Below are 16743 nucleotides of genomic sequence, written 5' to 3' on the forward strand. Positions count from 1 at the left end.
TTGCCAGATGACTTGATTAGCATTCTAGTAATCTAACATTTTGCAGCATAAAATTGAAGGTGCCAATCCAGATTTTTAGAAGCCATCACTCAATTTAGGATGCGTGGGAGCATTTATTTTTTCCAACGCACATACCTTGTGTATGCTGTAATGATATGTCTCCTGGTTATATCATTCCGGAATATTACAGATCTGAATTCACACGTGAGTAAGGTTTCACCGGTTATGACGTTTTGGTCCGATAGAGTTCATCTCATTCTGCGTGGTGTGCCCAGGGAAGCGCCATTCGCTCCATGTTTTACAATCTGAGTTGAGCTCATTCATATGCCACCAGCCCATGGCTCCTGGACCTACCATGGCCACAGGTTGGCTCTCCAAGATGGAGTACGGTCATATGCTGAGCGGCTTTTCTTTTCTTAAAGGAGCACCCCTCTTTTAGTTGAGAAAATAGTAAGGGGCCTACAATGAACCTCTTGTTAAGAAATGTTGTATTTATCTTGTGCAGACTTTATGAACCTGATTTTCCATCTTGCTCCAACAGTAGCAGAAATAACGTCATCTCGAAGTGCAACAGTTACATTTGCTGTTCCATGTACTACCATGCCATGTTTTTTCAACCAGGTGCAATATTTAACAAACCGAGCATGAAAGTGATTCAGAAAAATTGAAATTGTGTTTCCATTATTTATTTTATTTATTTTCAAAGTTTTATATAGCGCGAACAAGATCTTTGCAGATATCAGAGCGCTTTACAGAAACAAGGGGTAAGGGAAACAAGGGAGTGATTAACAAACTTTTGGGTACAAAATAGTAGTAGGTAGTAAGTGAGTAGCAAAATAGGATAGCAATCAGATAAAACAAAAAGTACAGTTAGACAATCAGATAAACAAATGATACAAAGTCGGTGCAATGTGTTCGATATATCCAAAAAAGAGTTCAAGTGAATTTAGCCATAAGGATGGCTTTTACTTCTTTCTTAAAAAATGCAGTGGAGGAGATAAGCCTTGTTTCGGGAGGGAGTGCATTCCAGATCCTGGGTGCCATTCCAGAGAAGGAGCATTTATATGTTTTTTCCTTCCGGAATCTTCGCGGTTTCAGGAGGAGATTTTTTGTGCTTCTGGTGGATCTCGAGCCCCCTGATATAGTCAGCTTTTGAGTGAGGTAGTTGGGTGACTTGTGGTGTACAGCCATATGAGTCATACAAGCAATTTTCAGCTGTATCCTGGCTTCAAAAGGCAGCCAGTTCAGGGATTTTAAGTCAGGGGAAATATGCGAATGTTTTTTTGATCCAGTGATAAGTCTCGCTGCAGCGTTCAAGGAGGCTCTTAGGGGTGCGGTTGTTGATAGGGGGAGTCCGCAGAGAGCGACGATTCCGTAGTCTATGCGTGGGATGACTAGGGCTTGTACTGCAGTTTGGAAGTCCTTAGCTGGGAGGAAGGGTTTAAGTTTCCTCAAAGTGTTGATTTGGAAATTAGCTCCCTTAGTTGATTTGCTGATATGTTGCTGCATGTTGAGATTGGCGTCAAGTGTGATGCCTAAGGATTTCGCGGAGTCCACGATAGTGGGTTGGACATTGAGTGCAGTTAGGTGCTTGAGCCAGATTTGGGTGGTGGAGATTTTCGCAGGAGGTGGGATCAGAAGGAACTCAGTTTTCAGAGCATTTAGTTTGAGGTGATTATCGGCCAACCATGATTGGGTGTTTCTGAGCGTAGAGTTCAGAAGTTTGATGTCTTCCGGGGATTGTAGTTTGAGATAGAGTGGAGTGGCATCGGCGTACATGTGAAAGTGTACATTAGATGCTTGTAACAGGGTGGTGAGTGGTTCCATGACTAGATTGAACAAAGTTGGGGATAGGGAAGATCCTTGTGGGACGCCTAATGTTACAGGCACAGATGGGGATAACACGTTGTTGATCTTGAACTTTTGAGGCCGGTTATGTAGAAAGGAAGTGAACCACTTGAGAAAAGTCCCAGATAGACCCATTCTGGTGCTTAACAGCTCAAGTAGATTCTCATGTTTGACGGTGTCAAATGCTGAGGAGAGATCAAGTAGGATGAGGAGGCAGGTGTCGTTATGATCTAGGATTTGGAGGGCGTCATCAATTATGTGTGTCATAGCCGTTTCCGTACTGTCTTGCTCGGAAGCCTGACTGATGAGGGTTGAGGAGGTCAAACTGATCGATGTGTTTTGTCAGTTGGAGTTGTAAGCATTTTTCCAGCAGTTTGGCCAGGGTGGGGATATTGGTGATAGGGCGGTAATTGTTTAGGTCAGCAGGGTCAGCTGTAGGTTTCTTGAGTATAGGCGTGACTTGTCCCACCTTGAGGGAGTCGGGGATGAGTCCTTGTTGGAGGGAGCTGTTAATGATTTTAGTCCAAAGTGGGAGGAGCAGGGGGATGAAGTCTTTTACAGCATTAGCAGGTAAGGGGTCTGTGAGGTGATTAGAGGGTTTCAAGGTGCCGAGCAGTTTGTTAATTGTTTCTTCTGAGTAGGTGTCAAAGGAAGACCAGGCCGCGTTGTTTTTAGGTTGAGTGGAAGTTATGTTGTTGGGGCTGGAGTAGCGGCTTACATCATTGAGGAGATCGCTTCTTATGTTATCAGTCTTTAGCTCAAAGAAAGCAGAGAAGTCTTCACAGGATGGTATATCGCCTGTTGTGCTATTTGATTGTAGAGGTTGTTCCTTGGTTTGAGTTTTGACTAGTTCAAACCGTTTTCTTGGTCGGTTTTTTGCTTGATCGAGCTGGAGGCTGAAGAAATCAGTTTTTGAGCGCTTGATTTTCCTTGTATTCCTTGATCACCTGCATTCACTAATCCTAGTGAGGAATTCTTCCAACTATTTGACCAACTACTGCTCCGTGTTTGATCAAACTCCATGATGTGCGGTATCACATCTGAACTGGACAAGTAACAAATGCCTCTAACAGTAGCAGAAAAATATATTCTTAAGTTTTTCTTTTCTACTTGTGGTCACATTTTGTGCAGAACCTTTAAAGGTACAACACTGTAGAGCCCAGCAGAAGCACGACAAGTAGATAGCATAAGAATTGTGTAGATATGTGGAGTTGCAACCTGTCTGCCGAAACCAAAAGGTAACATGTTTCATCTTGTTTTGTTTTATGCTTTGATGTACTTGACACAGAAACGCTGTGGTAAAGACCTAATCATGTTTTTCCATGTTGTCAAGAGTCTGAACTAGAAATACAACTTATATTTCAGCAGGATATCAACTCTGTAATACATTAAAGTCTGTTACCGACGACGTTTTACTAAAACGTGTGACAACACAAATAGAAACAATTACATTAAAAAAACAGTCAAAGGTAATTGAAAGCAAGTATCAGCAAAGACCTACTCAAAGTCAAGAACCATTGTACACTTCTATGGAAGTTTAAAAGAACCAAGCAGTTAAACAAAAAAGGGGTGGAGGCGAATTTCCAGAAAAACACTGATGAATTTTGGTTAGATTCGATTTTAAGGCTGGAGGCAACATTGTTACAGGTGTGGCCCTAACAACAGTCAATTTGTCACCTTCCCACAAACTGAATATATTTATATTATCTTACCTGCCAATGAAGTCCGAATCCAAACTCGAAACACACCAACAGCAGGAACAGTGCTCCGCACATCTAGAGAAATCATGCATAGGGCCCGATTTTAGATTTTGGAGATGGCTACTCCGTCTCAAAGGTGACGGAAATCCCTTCTTCCTTATTATATGTGCATTGGTTATACGGCTTTTGAATAAAGTAGACCGGATATCCATCAAGTTTATGACAGAGTAACCTGTCTGCCAAACTCTAATCATGCCCTTAGTCTCCACCAGGTTGAACATTTCCCTTAATTCTGCCTTTTCTATGTTGGAAGGCATGACATTTGTTTACTTATGTATGGGAGGAGATTGTATTTGTGCTGTTGTGACCTCTTTGACCTTCCTTTGTTCTCAGGTGATGAAGATGATGGGCTTGAATAACGCGGTGCACTGGGTGGCTTGGTTCATCACAGGCTTTGTCCAGCTTTCCATTTCCGTCACGGCGCTGACCGCCATCTTGAAATATGGCAAAGTACTGATGCACAGCGATGTCTTCATCATCTGGCTCTTCTTGTCCATTTACGCTGTGGCCACCATTATGTTCTGGTGAGTTCTAGCATCAGCAAGTCATACCACTTGTATACAAGCCTCTTCCCTTATTGTAGAAGGGTCCCAATGTTGGAAATGCATCATCACAGGCTTGTAATGCTAATAAAACTCGCTCTATCTTGTTTATAAAGTAGGTCAACGTTCATGTGGACTCATACATTACAAGTTGGCTAAAATGGTGATTAATTTGCCCATATAATGATCACAAGCCATATGTTGTGGAGTATATGACCATGCTTTCCAAGAAAACCATCTTTGCATAGAACAAAGGCTCGATTACAAGTATCCCAGGTATTAACACTTCCTGTGTTAACAATAAAACAACACAGGTAGAGGTGGTTTAGGCTGTCGCACTTTCCAATCCTCTACTTAGATTTGTTGTTAGAAATAAATGTTGTCCATAAACCTAGTTTTATTTCACAAAATTGGTGCCCCTAATGGTAACATTTGACATCCCACTACCACAGATGTCGGCTTCCACTTAGATCCCAGCGGGGTCAGTTGTAGGAGACTAATAAACAAAGTTTGTCGTACTGATGGAGCGGTAATTTCTTCTGGTAGTTTCTCAATGTAAAACCTCCATGCTACCTCTAATTTACCGCTCAAAAGGTGTTGGGCCCTTCACACCATGTATTACCTTCAGGAGACTTTAAATAAAGATGAACAGTCAAAATACAATTATTATTGTAAGCCAAAAAAGAGAGTTGTTGAGTATTTTAAAGGGTTTTATTTTCTAGTCAAAAAGTTAATTTTTTCTCTGACCCTTTATTCATTAGTAAAATATCAATCAGGTTACAGAATTTGGAAAACAGGAAAAATATCAATAATACAGAACACATTACAGTCTGCATATAAGCATTACGTGTGGTTATGAAAATGTGGCGCAAAAGTCTTAAAGAGTTTCTAAAAATAGTCTTGCAAAGCTAATCAATAATTAAATAGTTTGCAAAAAATCTCCCATTAAGAGAAATAAATACATAAATCAAATAAATCTTTTTAGACCTAATTAATTAGTCAAAGCATAAACTTAAAGTTTAGCATCTAATCCTATCCTGATCCACTGCACTCTGTCTGTCTGTGTCTAAAAGAGGAAAGCAGCCCCTCCTTCACAGGCCTCAAAGGAATGTGGCCTGAAGTGCCAAGATATGACGTGGAAGCAAGAAACCTCCCCCTGACTCTCCTCGGACGCAACTCCCCTTCAGCAATCTCCCGGGACGTTTCGCGTACCTAACCCATAGAAGCCAGCTGAGCTCAGAAAAGCCAGCCCCCATTCAGAGAGGACAGTATTTATACCCTAATTATTGGCAGATTACACAAAGATGTAGCATCTTTCAGGAGAACCTTACGTGATTGGTCAGTCATGATGGCATGAGTTCTCACTCCCCCTGACTCATTCTAAAAACCTGACTTCACCAGTTTTAACAAAAGAAGCGCAAATGACTTAATACATTTTATATGTTTGCAACATTTACTAGGAAAAATGTTTCATTCTAATTCATCCTTCCTTCCACAGCGTAGTCAGATGGACACTTTTAACTAACACTGGTACATTGGCAGAATCACAAGAATGTACAGTTCAAGCTGTCCTTGACTCCTTTAGGAAAGCTGCCACAGTCTGCGCATGCTCCCTTCTCATTAAATTGCAAGCCATAGCCTTGATGGATTCACAGGCAGCCATGTTTTGTGTAGGCCCCAAAAATAAAACAAACACAAAGATAATATTAATTTCATGTAAATCAGCCCATTCTGTTTCCCACGTGCATTATTAATTCACACACATTATAAAAAGAGGTGTTATTAACTGAAAATATTTATCAAAATATGCATCAAGTCTATTAAGACAGGAATAATACATTTAGATTGTCAAGGGATGAGCTGGGAAGAGAGAAACACATTCTATTAATCTTCAAAGGTAAAAAGGCCACTTTTCTCTACATTGCAAAAAAAAACCACATGTTAATTCAGCAAAAGCATTTTCAGACTGAAAAGGCCTCACTTTCATGTTTTTCATGTGCCATGTTTTTAACCTGCACCAAAATGTGCGTGGCAATTTAAATGCAGCCTGTCTGAAGCACAAAAATAAAACAATGCCTGACTGCAGATGAAATCTGCTCCATCAATCCACCCTTCTGATAATTCAAATCATAATAAAATGATTTATAATTCATCACACATATTTAATTTCACAAGTGACAGTATTTTTTTTTTTTTTTTAAATTGCAAAAGCTGAGCATATAACAATGTTACTTCTATTTCTAAGGCAAACACAAGTTTGGTCTGTAATCAGATCATATATAGCCAAGCTCAATTGTTTTAGTGCAGAGTTCTGTAAGTAGCTTCTTGGAACAGTCTTCTTTAAAATAAGTAACTAAAATAATAAAAAAGGAATTCAACAGGACAGTTTCAGCATTTCTTTGCTCATTGTCATCAGCTTGCCATCAGAATGGCTCATAAAGTGTGGCATTCTGTACCTTTTTCCATGCAAATTAGACTACTTAGGTGCTGAGAAACTCTGACAGAGCACCATCAATCCTTTGCACTTTTTCAACCAAGGCCTTTCACTCTTATTTTCACTTTGATCAGATTCAGATGTTTCACAACAGCATCTCTCAGACCAAAGCCGTTGCACCATCCATTATGCAGATCTTGTGTAGCAGCTGCCATCTGGTGAGAAACTGCACACTGTACATCAACCAGACCTACACAGCAATGGCTAGTGTTCTCCTCAGTGTTTTCCACAAGTGCATTTGCATATGCATTTTCAAGCCACTTTAGTGTTGCTGAAACAGTCTTTTACAAAAGGTAACTCTGTGCTGCCATGGTGTTGCTTTATTATGCTTGACACTTCAGGCAGATAGCTACAATCCATTCCTTGGCCAATCTGTTGTTCTGCACTTATTATCTTTAAGCCCCCATTATGATCTGATTTCAGAGAAACTGGCAATCTATACCTGGGCATCAGTCTTTGCAATAACACATTTGCCACTATGCAGTTGTCATTTCCCTCAAAAACAGTTCTGATACAACCCTGTTGTGCTGCTTCAAAAACATTTTCTTGAGCCTCTTAATTCATCTGTGAAGATTCCATAGAATGTACATGCTAACAGAACACAATTTTGTGCAACTGAATTAGCATTTCTCTCTCCCATGACAACAGTGACTCCCAATTGAGCGGATATACTGCATGTTATGGTAAGGGCAATCAATTTCGAATTTTGGGCTGGGGTAAAAGCCATGAAGCTTTGACAACATCATGTATAAGGAGCACAGCATGTGCTGCTTTTAATGTGTCACCTTTCAAACTTGGACCATCTACAAAATGGACATTGTTGGGCTGACTCAGATGTTCATCCTTCAAGTCTGAATTTGGCTTTATGCATATTTTCATGATATTTAGACACTCATATTCAGTTTCATCACAATCCAATCCATTTGCTGCCATTTCTGTGAAGTTAGGGTCAAAGGTCATTGGGCAATACATCACAGACCCTTGAAAACATTCATCTTTTTGAATAAGCAATGAGAGAGCGCAGCCCTCCCTCTCACTGCAAATTAGTGTATTTTCTTTCAAATAAACTTTCATTCCTAGTGCTGGGGCGCGCCATTTTTTCTCTTTCAACTCTAGGAATGCTTTTGTGCAGTTGTTGTCCAATGGAAGCGGATCAGACACACCTGAGTGTGTCAGCCTCAGAAAAGGCTTAGCCACTAGGGAACTGTTTATTAACCACTCTCTACAGCAGCTAACCATTCCCAAAAATGTCCTGACTTCTTTCTGAATTTGAGGTGGATTCATCTTGGAAATTATTTTCACCTTCTCTGGTGACACCTTTCTACCTCCCTTTCCAATTTTGTGTCCCAGATATTCATCTTCTTTTTGATAGTACTCCTGACTATTCTCATCCAATGGCACTGTGACATGAACTTGGCAAAAATCAATAAAAATAAGCCATTCTTCACCACATGGAGTGTGAAAAAATATATTGTCTGGATTCGGTACCACAGGACAATATGGAAAAAATATGCTTTTAATCTCCTGCACTATTCTGTTCTTTTTATTTGGTTTCTGTGAACCTGTGATCAGAAAGTTACATAAACTTCCAATCAATTCCATCAAAAATCCTTTTACTGGTAAAATTCCTGCAACTGATTGTGTTCCTGAATACGTGTCATCTGGTTCAAATTTTAATAAGACATGTTCTGCACATGTTATTAACCTGGCATCCTTCTCTGTGAACTCTCTTATTTCTGTGTTTATTATTTTTTCCAAAGCAGAAGGTAATTTTTCAACTGTCTTTTCTGAAAATAATGCTACAGCTGTCTCTTGTTGGGCCATTTTAAAATGTACATCCTCATCAGGAATCTGAAAAATAGCATTATCTGGTGTACAGTAATCTGTGCTGCTTAATTTGCAAAATAATTGTTTTCCTGCTAGGCCTGAGTCACAGACAACAGTTTTGCAGTTTTCCTCAAATGGGCCTATTTTTGGTGCACATTTTTCTAAAACTGGGTTTGTAATTTCTTTCTTTAAAACTCCTGCAACTAAATCTGGACTTTCCACTGCCTTCACAATGGACTTGGTAAATTCTGAATTGTGAGTGTTAAAACTCTCATTTGCAAACACAGCAACCTGTTGGACTTGGTTCAGTTTTTGTCTCTGGAAATAATTCACATTTGCTCTGGACACCTTATTTAAATTAACTTTAGCATTTTCCATATTTTGTGGGACCATCTGTGCTTGAAAAATTCCTGCCATTGGTACCTGTTTCTGAACTGACATTTGCATTTGCTTAGCTGGCATATTTTGCACCTGCATTTCTCCATGTTTTTGTGCATCATGTTTAAATTTATTTTTCTTCTTCCAATGCTCAAATCTGTTATAAAGATGGCAAAATGACACGTTTTCCAGCAGTACAACATCCATACCTGAATTTGCACTAACCAAAACACCTTTACTTCCATCCTGTGCTCTTTTAATCTGTACCCAATCAACATCCTTTGCTGGCACTCTGCCCTTCAGGAAAATAATCACTGCTATATTTTCCTCCATAACAACAGAAAATGATGGTGCATTCATGCTAACCCTTTTCATTTCACTTGGCCTTTCCACAACTTTAGATTCAAACCACAATTTAGTCTGCATGGCAATGTAAAAGAACATTTCCAAATTAATGCACAACTCTTTTAAAAAGTCATCAAATCCATCAACTTGTGGGTACCACAGCACAATTCTGTCTCTCAATTGTGGGAATGTGTTCAGAAATGCTGCAAGTTCACTTTTATTCTGTGGCATATGAACATACATTTCTCCCACCTTTTCTCTCAACGAGTAAGCAAAAGCTTCTCCCTCATTCTGCTTATTATTTTTCTCAATTATATCTGGTGGCTTCTTTTCCTTATCCATTTTCCTTGCTAAGTCTGGTGGTTTCTTTTTCTTCTCATGTTTTCTTACCCACTTGTCTCCTAATTTCTCAAACCCATTGCATTTAAACATACATTTTATTTCTGCAATGTGCAAATGCATTTCTGAAGAATACATTTTCTCATTTGCTTCATCATCCATGTGTACCCTGAAACTTTTCTGAAATGTAAAACTTCCTGAAACATCAGTTTCATATTTTTGAGCCAAATCTGTCAGTCCATTATGTGTAGTTAATGCACATGCAGCTGTTTCCATACTCCGGGAAATTAATTCTTTTTCTTGACACTGGTTCACATTTTCATTATTTAAACAGCAGGGACAGTTAATTTCTTCATGTTCACATGTTGAATTTAAAACACTAAGCTGTCTCTTTTTCAGGGCCTGTGTTAATATGCTCTCCCATGTTCTCTATCTTTTTAATTACTGCTGCTTCCTCAGAGCAGGTTTGAAAAATCCCATTTTCAAATATATTTACTTTATCCTGGGCTGCAGATGTTGTAAATACCATTTTTCTCTCACCTTTCAGTGCTTGGTGTACTTTCTGTTCAATAACCTGTGTGTTCTGAGTTTCTGAAATAAACCCTGCCATAATCACGCCTTCTGCAGCCCTTTGCACCTTTTCAGTAGGGCCCATATTAATTGGGACAGTCATAATTTTTCTAGGCATTATCTGTGCATCTGCAGTTTGCAATTCTTGGACTGAATCAGGCACATTTAAAGCAGTAACACCTGGAGGTATCACTGTCAGTACTGAATCAACAGGTAATGGGTCAATATAAAATGTCTGCACAGTTCTCTCAGTCTGTATTTCTCTCTGTTCAACAGAAGCAGTAGCCCCTGTAGTATTTACTGGTGTACTATTTTCAGTCTTTTTCATGGGAACCACATAAAGTGGTGGACACTCAGTTAACAATGCATCCATTATTTCATCCCCTGAATTATTATTTAGTTGAAGCTCTTTATCATCATTAAGTCCCTTCTCCTGCATTTGATGCTTTACCTTTTTATCCTCACTTGCTTTTTCTCTTGCTGCTTTTTCCCATAGGCTTAAGGCCTCAAATTGTGCAGCTTTAGATGGTGTCTTTATTTCACATAAGACTTCCCTTAATTTGTCAATTATTTGCAATTCAAAAGTACCATCTTTTGGAAACCTCAAAGCACCCTCTTTTTCAGTAATCTTGCACCATTGGTGAACCCACATACATGTGTTTTGTCCCAAACGGGTAGACATAAAATGCACAGGTGTTCCTTCAGGAGCATCACCAATAAAAAACGAATTTTTCACTTTACTTCCTAACAGCTTCTTTAAACCTTCAAACAATTTCATTTTTGCAATAGTTCAATGCAATTTCTTTTCTCCAAAGCGGTCAGTCTCAATTTTAGTCAGTTTTACTCCTACCACTGACCCTCCACAAAATAACACTGCAATATTTCTCTTAATCAATAACTCTGTTAGTAACAACATAAATACATTCGCTACTCTGTCTGTTGTGCTAAATAAAGGATAGATTTATATTCACTGCGAGTAACACATTCCGCTTACCCTTCACAAAGTAAGACCTTCCGTTTACTCTTCAAACACTACAGGTAAATCCCTTCCGCTTACCTTTCAGTCAAGCTCAGAAGAACCTGCTACTCCTTTGGAGTTATCCTTCAGGATATATCTTAGGCCAAAGTTTCACCAGCGAACCCTTTTGCTGTCAATCAAGCTCAGAAGAACCTGCTACTCCTTTAGTGTGACCCTTTCTAGGTGATATCAGACCAAAGTTTCACCAGCGAACTCTTTGCTATCAATCACTCACACAGAAAATAGTCCCTAATTTAACACTGCCAGCCCTACCTAGCTTCTCAGTGTTATTCCAACAGACGAGTAACCTCAGTGCAGTGTGGCTTCCATTTACCACCCGCTATTCCTTCCCGGGATTCCACAGGTGTGCATACCTGCGTGTTCCAGACAACATAGAACTAGACACTAACTTAACATGAAGAGTTAAAACATGTAATCAATAACCAAAAAAAGTATGTCCTATGAAATTACCAATATAATAAATAACACCATCAATTCAAAATTAGCAAAATGTCACCAACAGTAAAAAAAACTTAATATTTTCAACACTTCAAAAAATACATGCTAGCATATTAACAACATTTCACAATCCTATTGATACTCACACCACTTCTTGCATCACCTGCCAGTACTGCTTTGCCAGTCTTCAGGTTCTGAGCATTGGAGTCAGGAATCAGGACTTGGACATTTATCTAACTTGGGCAATTATTTTATTTCCCTCTTAAGGTCAATGATCCATTAGTTGAGTAGTTGATGGTGAAATCAATAATTACTAATCACCAAACTAATCAATAATGACCATCCTCTGCTTACCAAAAACTGATGGAGCGGTAATTTCTTCTGGTAGTTTCTCAAAGTAAAACCTCCATGCTACCTCTAATTTACCGCTCAAAAGGTGTTGGGCCCTTCACACCATGTATTACCTTCAGGAGACTTTAAATAAAGATGAACAGTCAAAATACAATTATTATTGTAAGCCAAAAAAGAGAGTTGTTGAGTATTTTAAAGGGTTTTATTTTCTAGTCAAAAAGTGAATTTTTTCTCTGACCCTTTATTCATTAGTAAAATATCAATCAGGTTACAGAATTTGGAAAACAGGAAAAATATCAATAATACAGAACACATTACAGTCTGCATATAAGCATTACATGTGGTTATGAAAATGTGGCGCAAAAGTCTTAAAGAGTTTCTAAAAATAGTCTTGCAAAGCTAATCAATAATTAAATAGTTTGCAAAAAATCTCCCATTAAGAGAAATAAATACATAAATCAAATAAATCTTTTTAGACCTAATTATTTAGTCAAAGCATAAACTTAAAGTTTAGCATCTAATCCTATCCTGATCCACTGCACTCTGTCTGTGTCTAAAAGAGGAAAGCAGCCCCTCCTTCACAGGCCTCAAAGGAATGTGGCCTGAAGTGCCAAGATATGACGTGGAAGCAAGAAACCTCCCCCTGACTCTCCTCGGACGCAACTCCCCTTCAGCAATCTCCCGGGACGTTTCGCGTACCTAACCCATAGAAGCCAGCGGAGCTGAGAAAAGCCAGCCCCCATTCAGAGAGGACAGTATTTATACCCTAATTATTGGCAGATTACACAAAGATGTAGCATCTTTCAGGAGAACCTTACGTGATTGGTCAGTCATGATGGCATGAGTTCTCACTCCCCCTGACTCATTCTAAAAACCTGACTTCACCAGTTTTAACAAAAGAAGCGCAAATGACTTAATACATTTTATATGTTTGCAACATTCACTAGGAAAAATGTTTCATTCTAATTCATCCTTCCTTCCACAGCGTAGTCAGATGGACACTTTTAACTAACACTGGTACATTGGCAGAATCACAAGAATGTACAGTTCAAGCTGTCCTTGACTCCTTAAGGAAAGCTGCCACAGTCTGCGCATGCTCCCTTCTCATTAAATTGCAAGCCATAGCCTTGATGGATTCACAGGCAGCCATGTTTTGTGTAGGCCCCAAAAATAAAACAAACACAAAGATAATATTAATTTCATGTAAATCAGCCCATTATGTTTCCCACGTGCATTATTAATTCACACACATTATAAAAAGAGGTGTTATTAACTGAAAATATTTATCAAAATATGCAACAAGTCAAGTCTATTAAGACAGGAATAATACATTTAGATTGTCAAGGGATGAGCTGGGAAGAGAGAAACACATTCTATTAATCTTCAAAGGTAAAAAGGCCACTTTTCTCTACATTGCAAAAAAAAAAACACATGTTAATTCAGCAAAAGCATTTTCAGACTGAAAAGGCCTCACTTTCATGTTTTTCATGTGCCATGTTTTTAACCTGCACCAAAATGTGTGTGGCCATTTAAATGCAGCCTGTCTGAAGCACAAAAATAAAACAATGCCTGACTGCAGATGAAATCTGCTCCATCAGTACCTCGGCACTTTAAAAATGTAATGTCATAGAAGCCAATGCTTCTAAAGGAGTTGATTCCGTCTTGGCCTGTTTAAAGAGTCAAGACTGCCTATAGCTTAAATACACAGCACTAATATTTAATCAATCATAGAGCGAACATCTGAAAAGGTGCAGTGGCTTAGAATTTTTAATAACTTGTTTAAGAGATATATTTGTACAGTCTTTCATAGTGTTGACACATAAAATATTGTAGTCAAAGGGTCCTTCTGTGCTGTAATCCCAGAAGAAAAAAGATAAGGGCAGCCGACAAGTGTTTCGTTACTGAAAAGTAACATCCTCAAGGCTTCTAAGATCTGTAACTGGAAAGTATCAAGACCAGTCCTGGAATTCGCATTTAGTAAATAGGATGTTGTACCTTAAATTTGGTGAGTGAATTGAATCGCCGGTTTATAGGTAAATTTGCTGTGCTCCCAAACATCATAAAAGTGTAACTCTGAAAGGGCGGTGACATAAGCAGACTAATAATTCTACCTAAATTTGTTCAGCGAGCGCAGCGGTGAAATAATTCTTTGGCTTTCAAGTCTGTGAAGTTTTAGCAGTGGGAGCTATAATAGGCCCTTAGCACGCCATCTCGCGGCACGGTGATCTGGCGTCTTCCGGATGTATTGTTGGGACAACAAACTTTCAGAGTTACACTTTTATGATGTTTGGGAGCACAGCAAATTTACCTATAAGACGGGGATTCAATTCACTCACCAAATTTAAGGTACAATATCCTATTTACTAAATGCGAATTCCAGGACTGGTCTTGATACTTTCCAGTTACAGATCTTGGAAGCCTTGAGGAAGTTACTTTTCAGTAACGAAACACGTGTCGGCTGCCCGTATCATCTTTTTTTCTTCTGGGATTACAGCACAGAAGGACCCTTTGACTACAATATTTTATGTGTCAACACTATGAAAGACTGTACAAATATATCTCTTAAACAAGTTATTGAAAATTCTAAGACACTGCACCTTTTCGGATGTTCTCTCTATGATTGATTAAATATTAGTGCTGTGTATTTGAGCCATAGGCGGTCTTGACTCTCTAAACGGGCCAAGACGGGGAATAAACTCCTTAAGAAGCATTGGCTTCTATGACATTACATTTTTAGAGTGCCGAGGTACGACAAACTTTGTTTAATAAACTTCCTGTGTTAAGGTAAGAGCAGCTAGTAATAAATATATTACAGAGCGCACAGCAGATAAATGTCGGCTACTCAAGCCTGCCTAATTGTAACCAAAGAAAAAGGCCTGACCTTTACCATAAACTGCAGATTTTGGTGTTTAAGTACAAGAATCTGTAGGTTGCACCCTATTTTTGGGCAAACCTCTGAATACGCGACCTGATAAAATCTGACACTGAAGAGTTTGTAATTTATTATGTGAGTTAAATATTGCCTTCCACACTTGGGTACTCACTACCGCTCATAACTCCTTGTTACATTTCCTGATCCATTAAAATGGACATCCTGGGAGGAATCTTTCACAACTTCCATTCTAAGCTTCTAAACTCTAACATTGCAGTTTTAATGTAGATATTTTTATACATTGAAACATATACCCACTTCTGCAGACGTTTGAGAGTTCAGCCATCAACAGGTTTTGGAAGGGCAGAAGCATGCTTCCTGTGCTCTCACTTAAATGATGCCCTGATATACCCTAGAGATAGCTGCCCACCGGAGGGGATGGTGAGAATATCTAGACAGGACTTTGAGGAGCAGCAATGCAGACACCCAACACATGCTTCAGGCCTTTTGTGTGCAGTTGGATAATTGGGGAGGGGTAGAATCTGAAGCCTTGAAGGTCACCACATCTCTAAAAAGAGGTTGCAAAGGTTACCTCAAGGAAGTACTTAATAAACTTGTCATCTGTTGCCCAACAAAGTCCATCTTGTGGTGAAGTCCTCTGGAATTAGTGTGCTCTTCCATAGCGAACTGCTAGTTGTGTGAACTATTGTCCATGGCTCTGGCCCTGGGTCCCTGTTTTACTGTTTCGTTAGATATGGATGTATGACATTACAACGCATGCTTTGACATCGCATGCTTTTACAACGCGGTTTTTACCACGCATACCATTACAACGCATAGCGCTTTGGGGTGCTGGATAGTGAATAGTTTAATTTACTATTCCAACTCCAGTCCTCGTGGACACTAGGGAAGGTGTTGGATAGTAAATTAAATCTATTCCCTATCCTAGAGCGCCCCCCCAGCGCAATGCGTTGTAACGGTTTGCGTTGTAAAAGTTGCGTCGTAAAGGCACTGCCTGGTAAAAGTTGCGTTGTAAAGGATGTTTCCCTTAGATATGCACAGTGGGGCAAAGAGTGTTGAAGGGGCAATTTGGTACTCTTCTTTTCTCTTGCCTTCAGCTTTGTAAGTGTCACGTATTTCAAATCTGCTGAAAGGAATTAACACTGTTTTGCTTTTTTACATTGTTTCCTGTCTTTTATCTTGCCCGACAAATTTGACTACTGTTTCCCCTCATGCCTTTCTGATTCCCTCCCTTGCATCTCCCACTGTCGTGCTCTGCCTCTCCTTTCTAAATCACCTCTTCATCTTTCTCTTTCCTCCTGAAAAACCTCATACGCTATTCGTATTTCTCCTTTTATTTACTCATACCACACTTCTCTGCTTTCTAAATTGATATCTCCATCCTTCTTCTTCTCCTCCCCTGTACACCTTTTTTCGTTCACCCCCTACTGACCATCCTTTTTATTGTCTCCTATGTCCATGTGCCTCTTCTTACTTATCATTGTCTCACGTTTTTATCCTCATATCTCTTCCCACTCACTGCAGTTTCCTCGTGTCTGTGGTCTACTCCAAGGCGAAGCTGGCATCAGCCTGCGGGGGCATCATTTATTTTCTAAGTTACGTTCCCTACATGTATGTTGCCATCCGAGAGGAAGTGGCTCATGACAAAATCACCGCCTTCGAAAAGTGTATTGCTGTGAGTACTCCACATTTACATGGTTACTGTCTTTTCACAAGTTGATTTTGTTCCTCCTTGCACAGGCATTTTGTCTTTTTTAATTTTGGTGCCACAAGGTGAGTGTAGTATTGGGAATGGAATTGTATTGCTCCTTGGCATAAATCCGTGATTTTGGTTCCTATATTGGCGCTTTTAATAACCACCCCCTTGTTTTCTAGTATGGTTTCAATAATGTTATTCCCAACCTACAGATCTCGTATCT

The 16743-nt window shown here is 39.3% G+C and overlaps 1 protein-coding gene across 1 annotated transcript in view; it reads left to right on the forward strand.

The window, feature by feature from the left end:
- The window catches only part of ABCA2 (ATP binding cassette subfamily A member 2), a 693258-nt gene that overhangs the window by 429759 nt on the left and 246756 nt on the right, over positions 1-16743 (forward strand). The window contains exons 17-18 of the mRNA XM_078642051.1: positions 3942-4132; positions 16349-16499. Coding sequence (XP_078498177.1) covers positions 3942-4132; positions 16349-16499 — 342 coding nt within the window. The remainder of the gene's footprint in view (positions 1-3941; positions 4133-16348; positions 16500-16743) is intronic.

This window comes from Lissotriton helveticus, chromosome 5_1 (assembly GCF_964261635.1).
Source record: "Lissotriton helveticus chromosome 5_1, aLisHel1.1, whole genome shotgun sequence".
Taxonomy (NCBI): domain Eukaryota; kingdom Metazoa; phylum Chordata; class Amphibia; order Caudata; family Salamandridae; genus Lissotriton; species Lissotriton helveticus.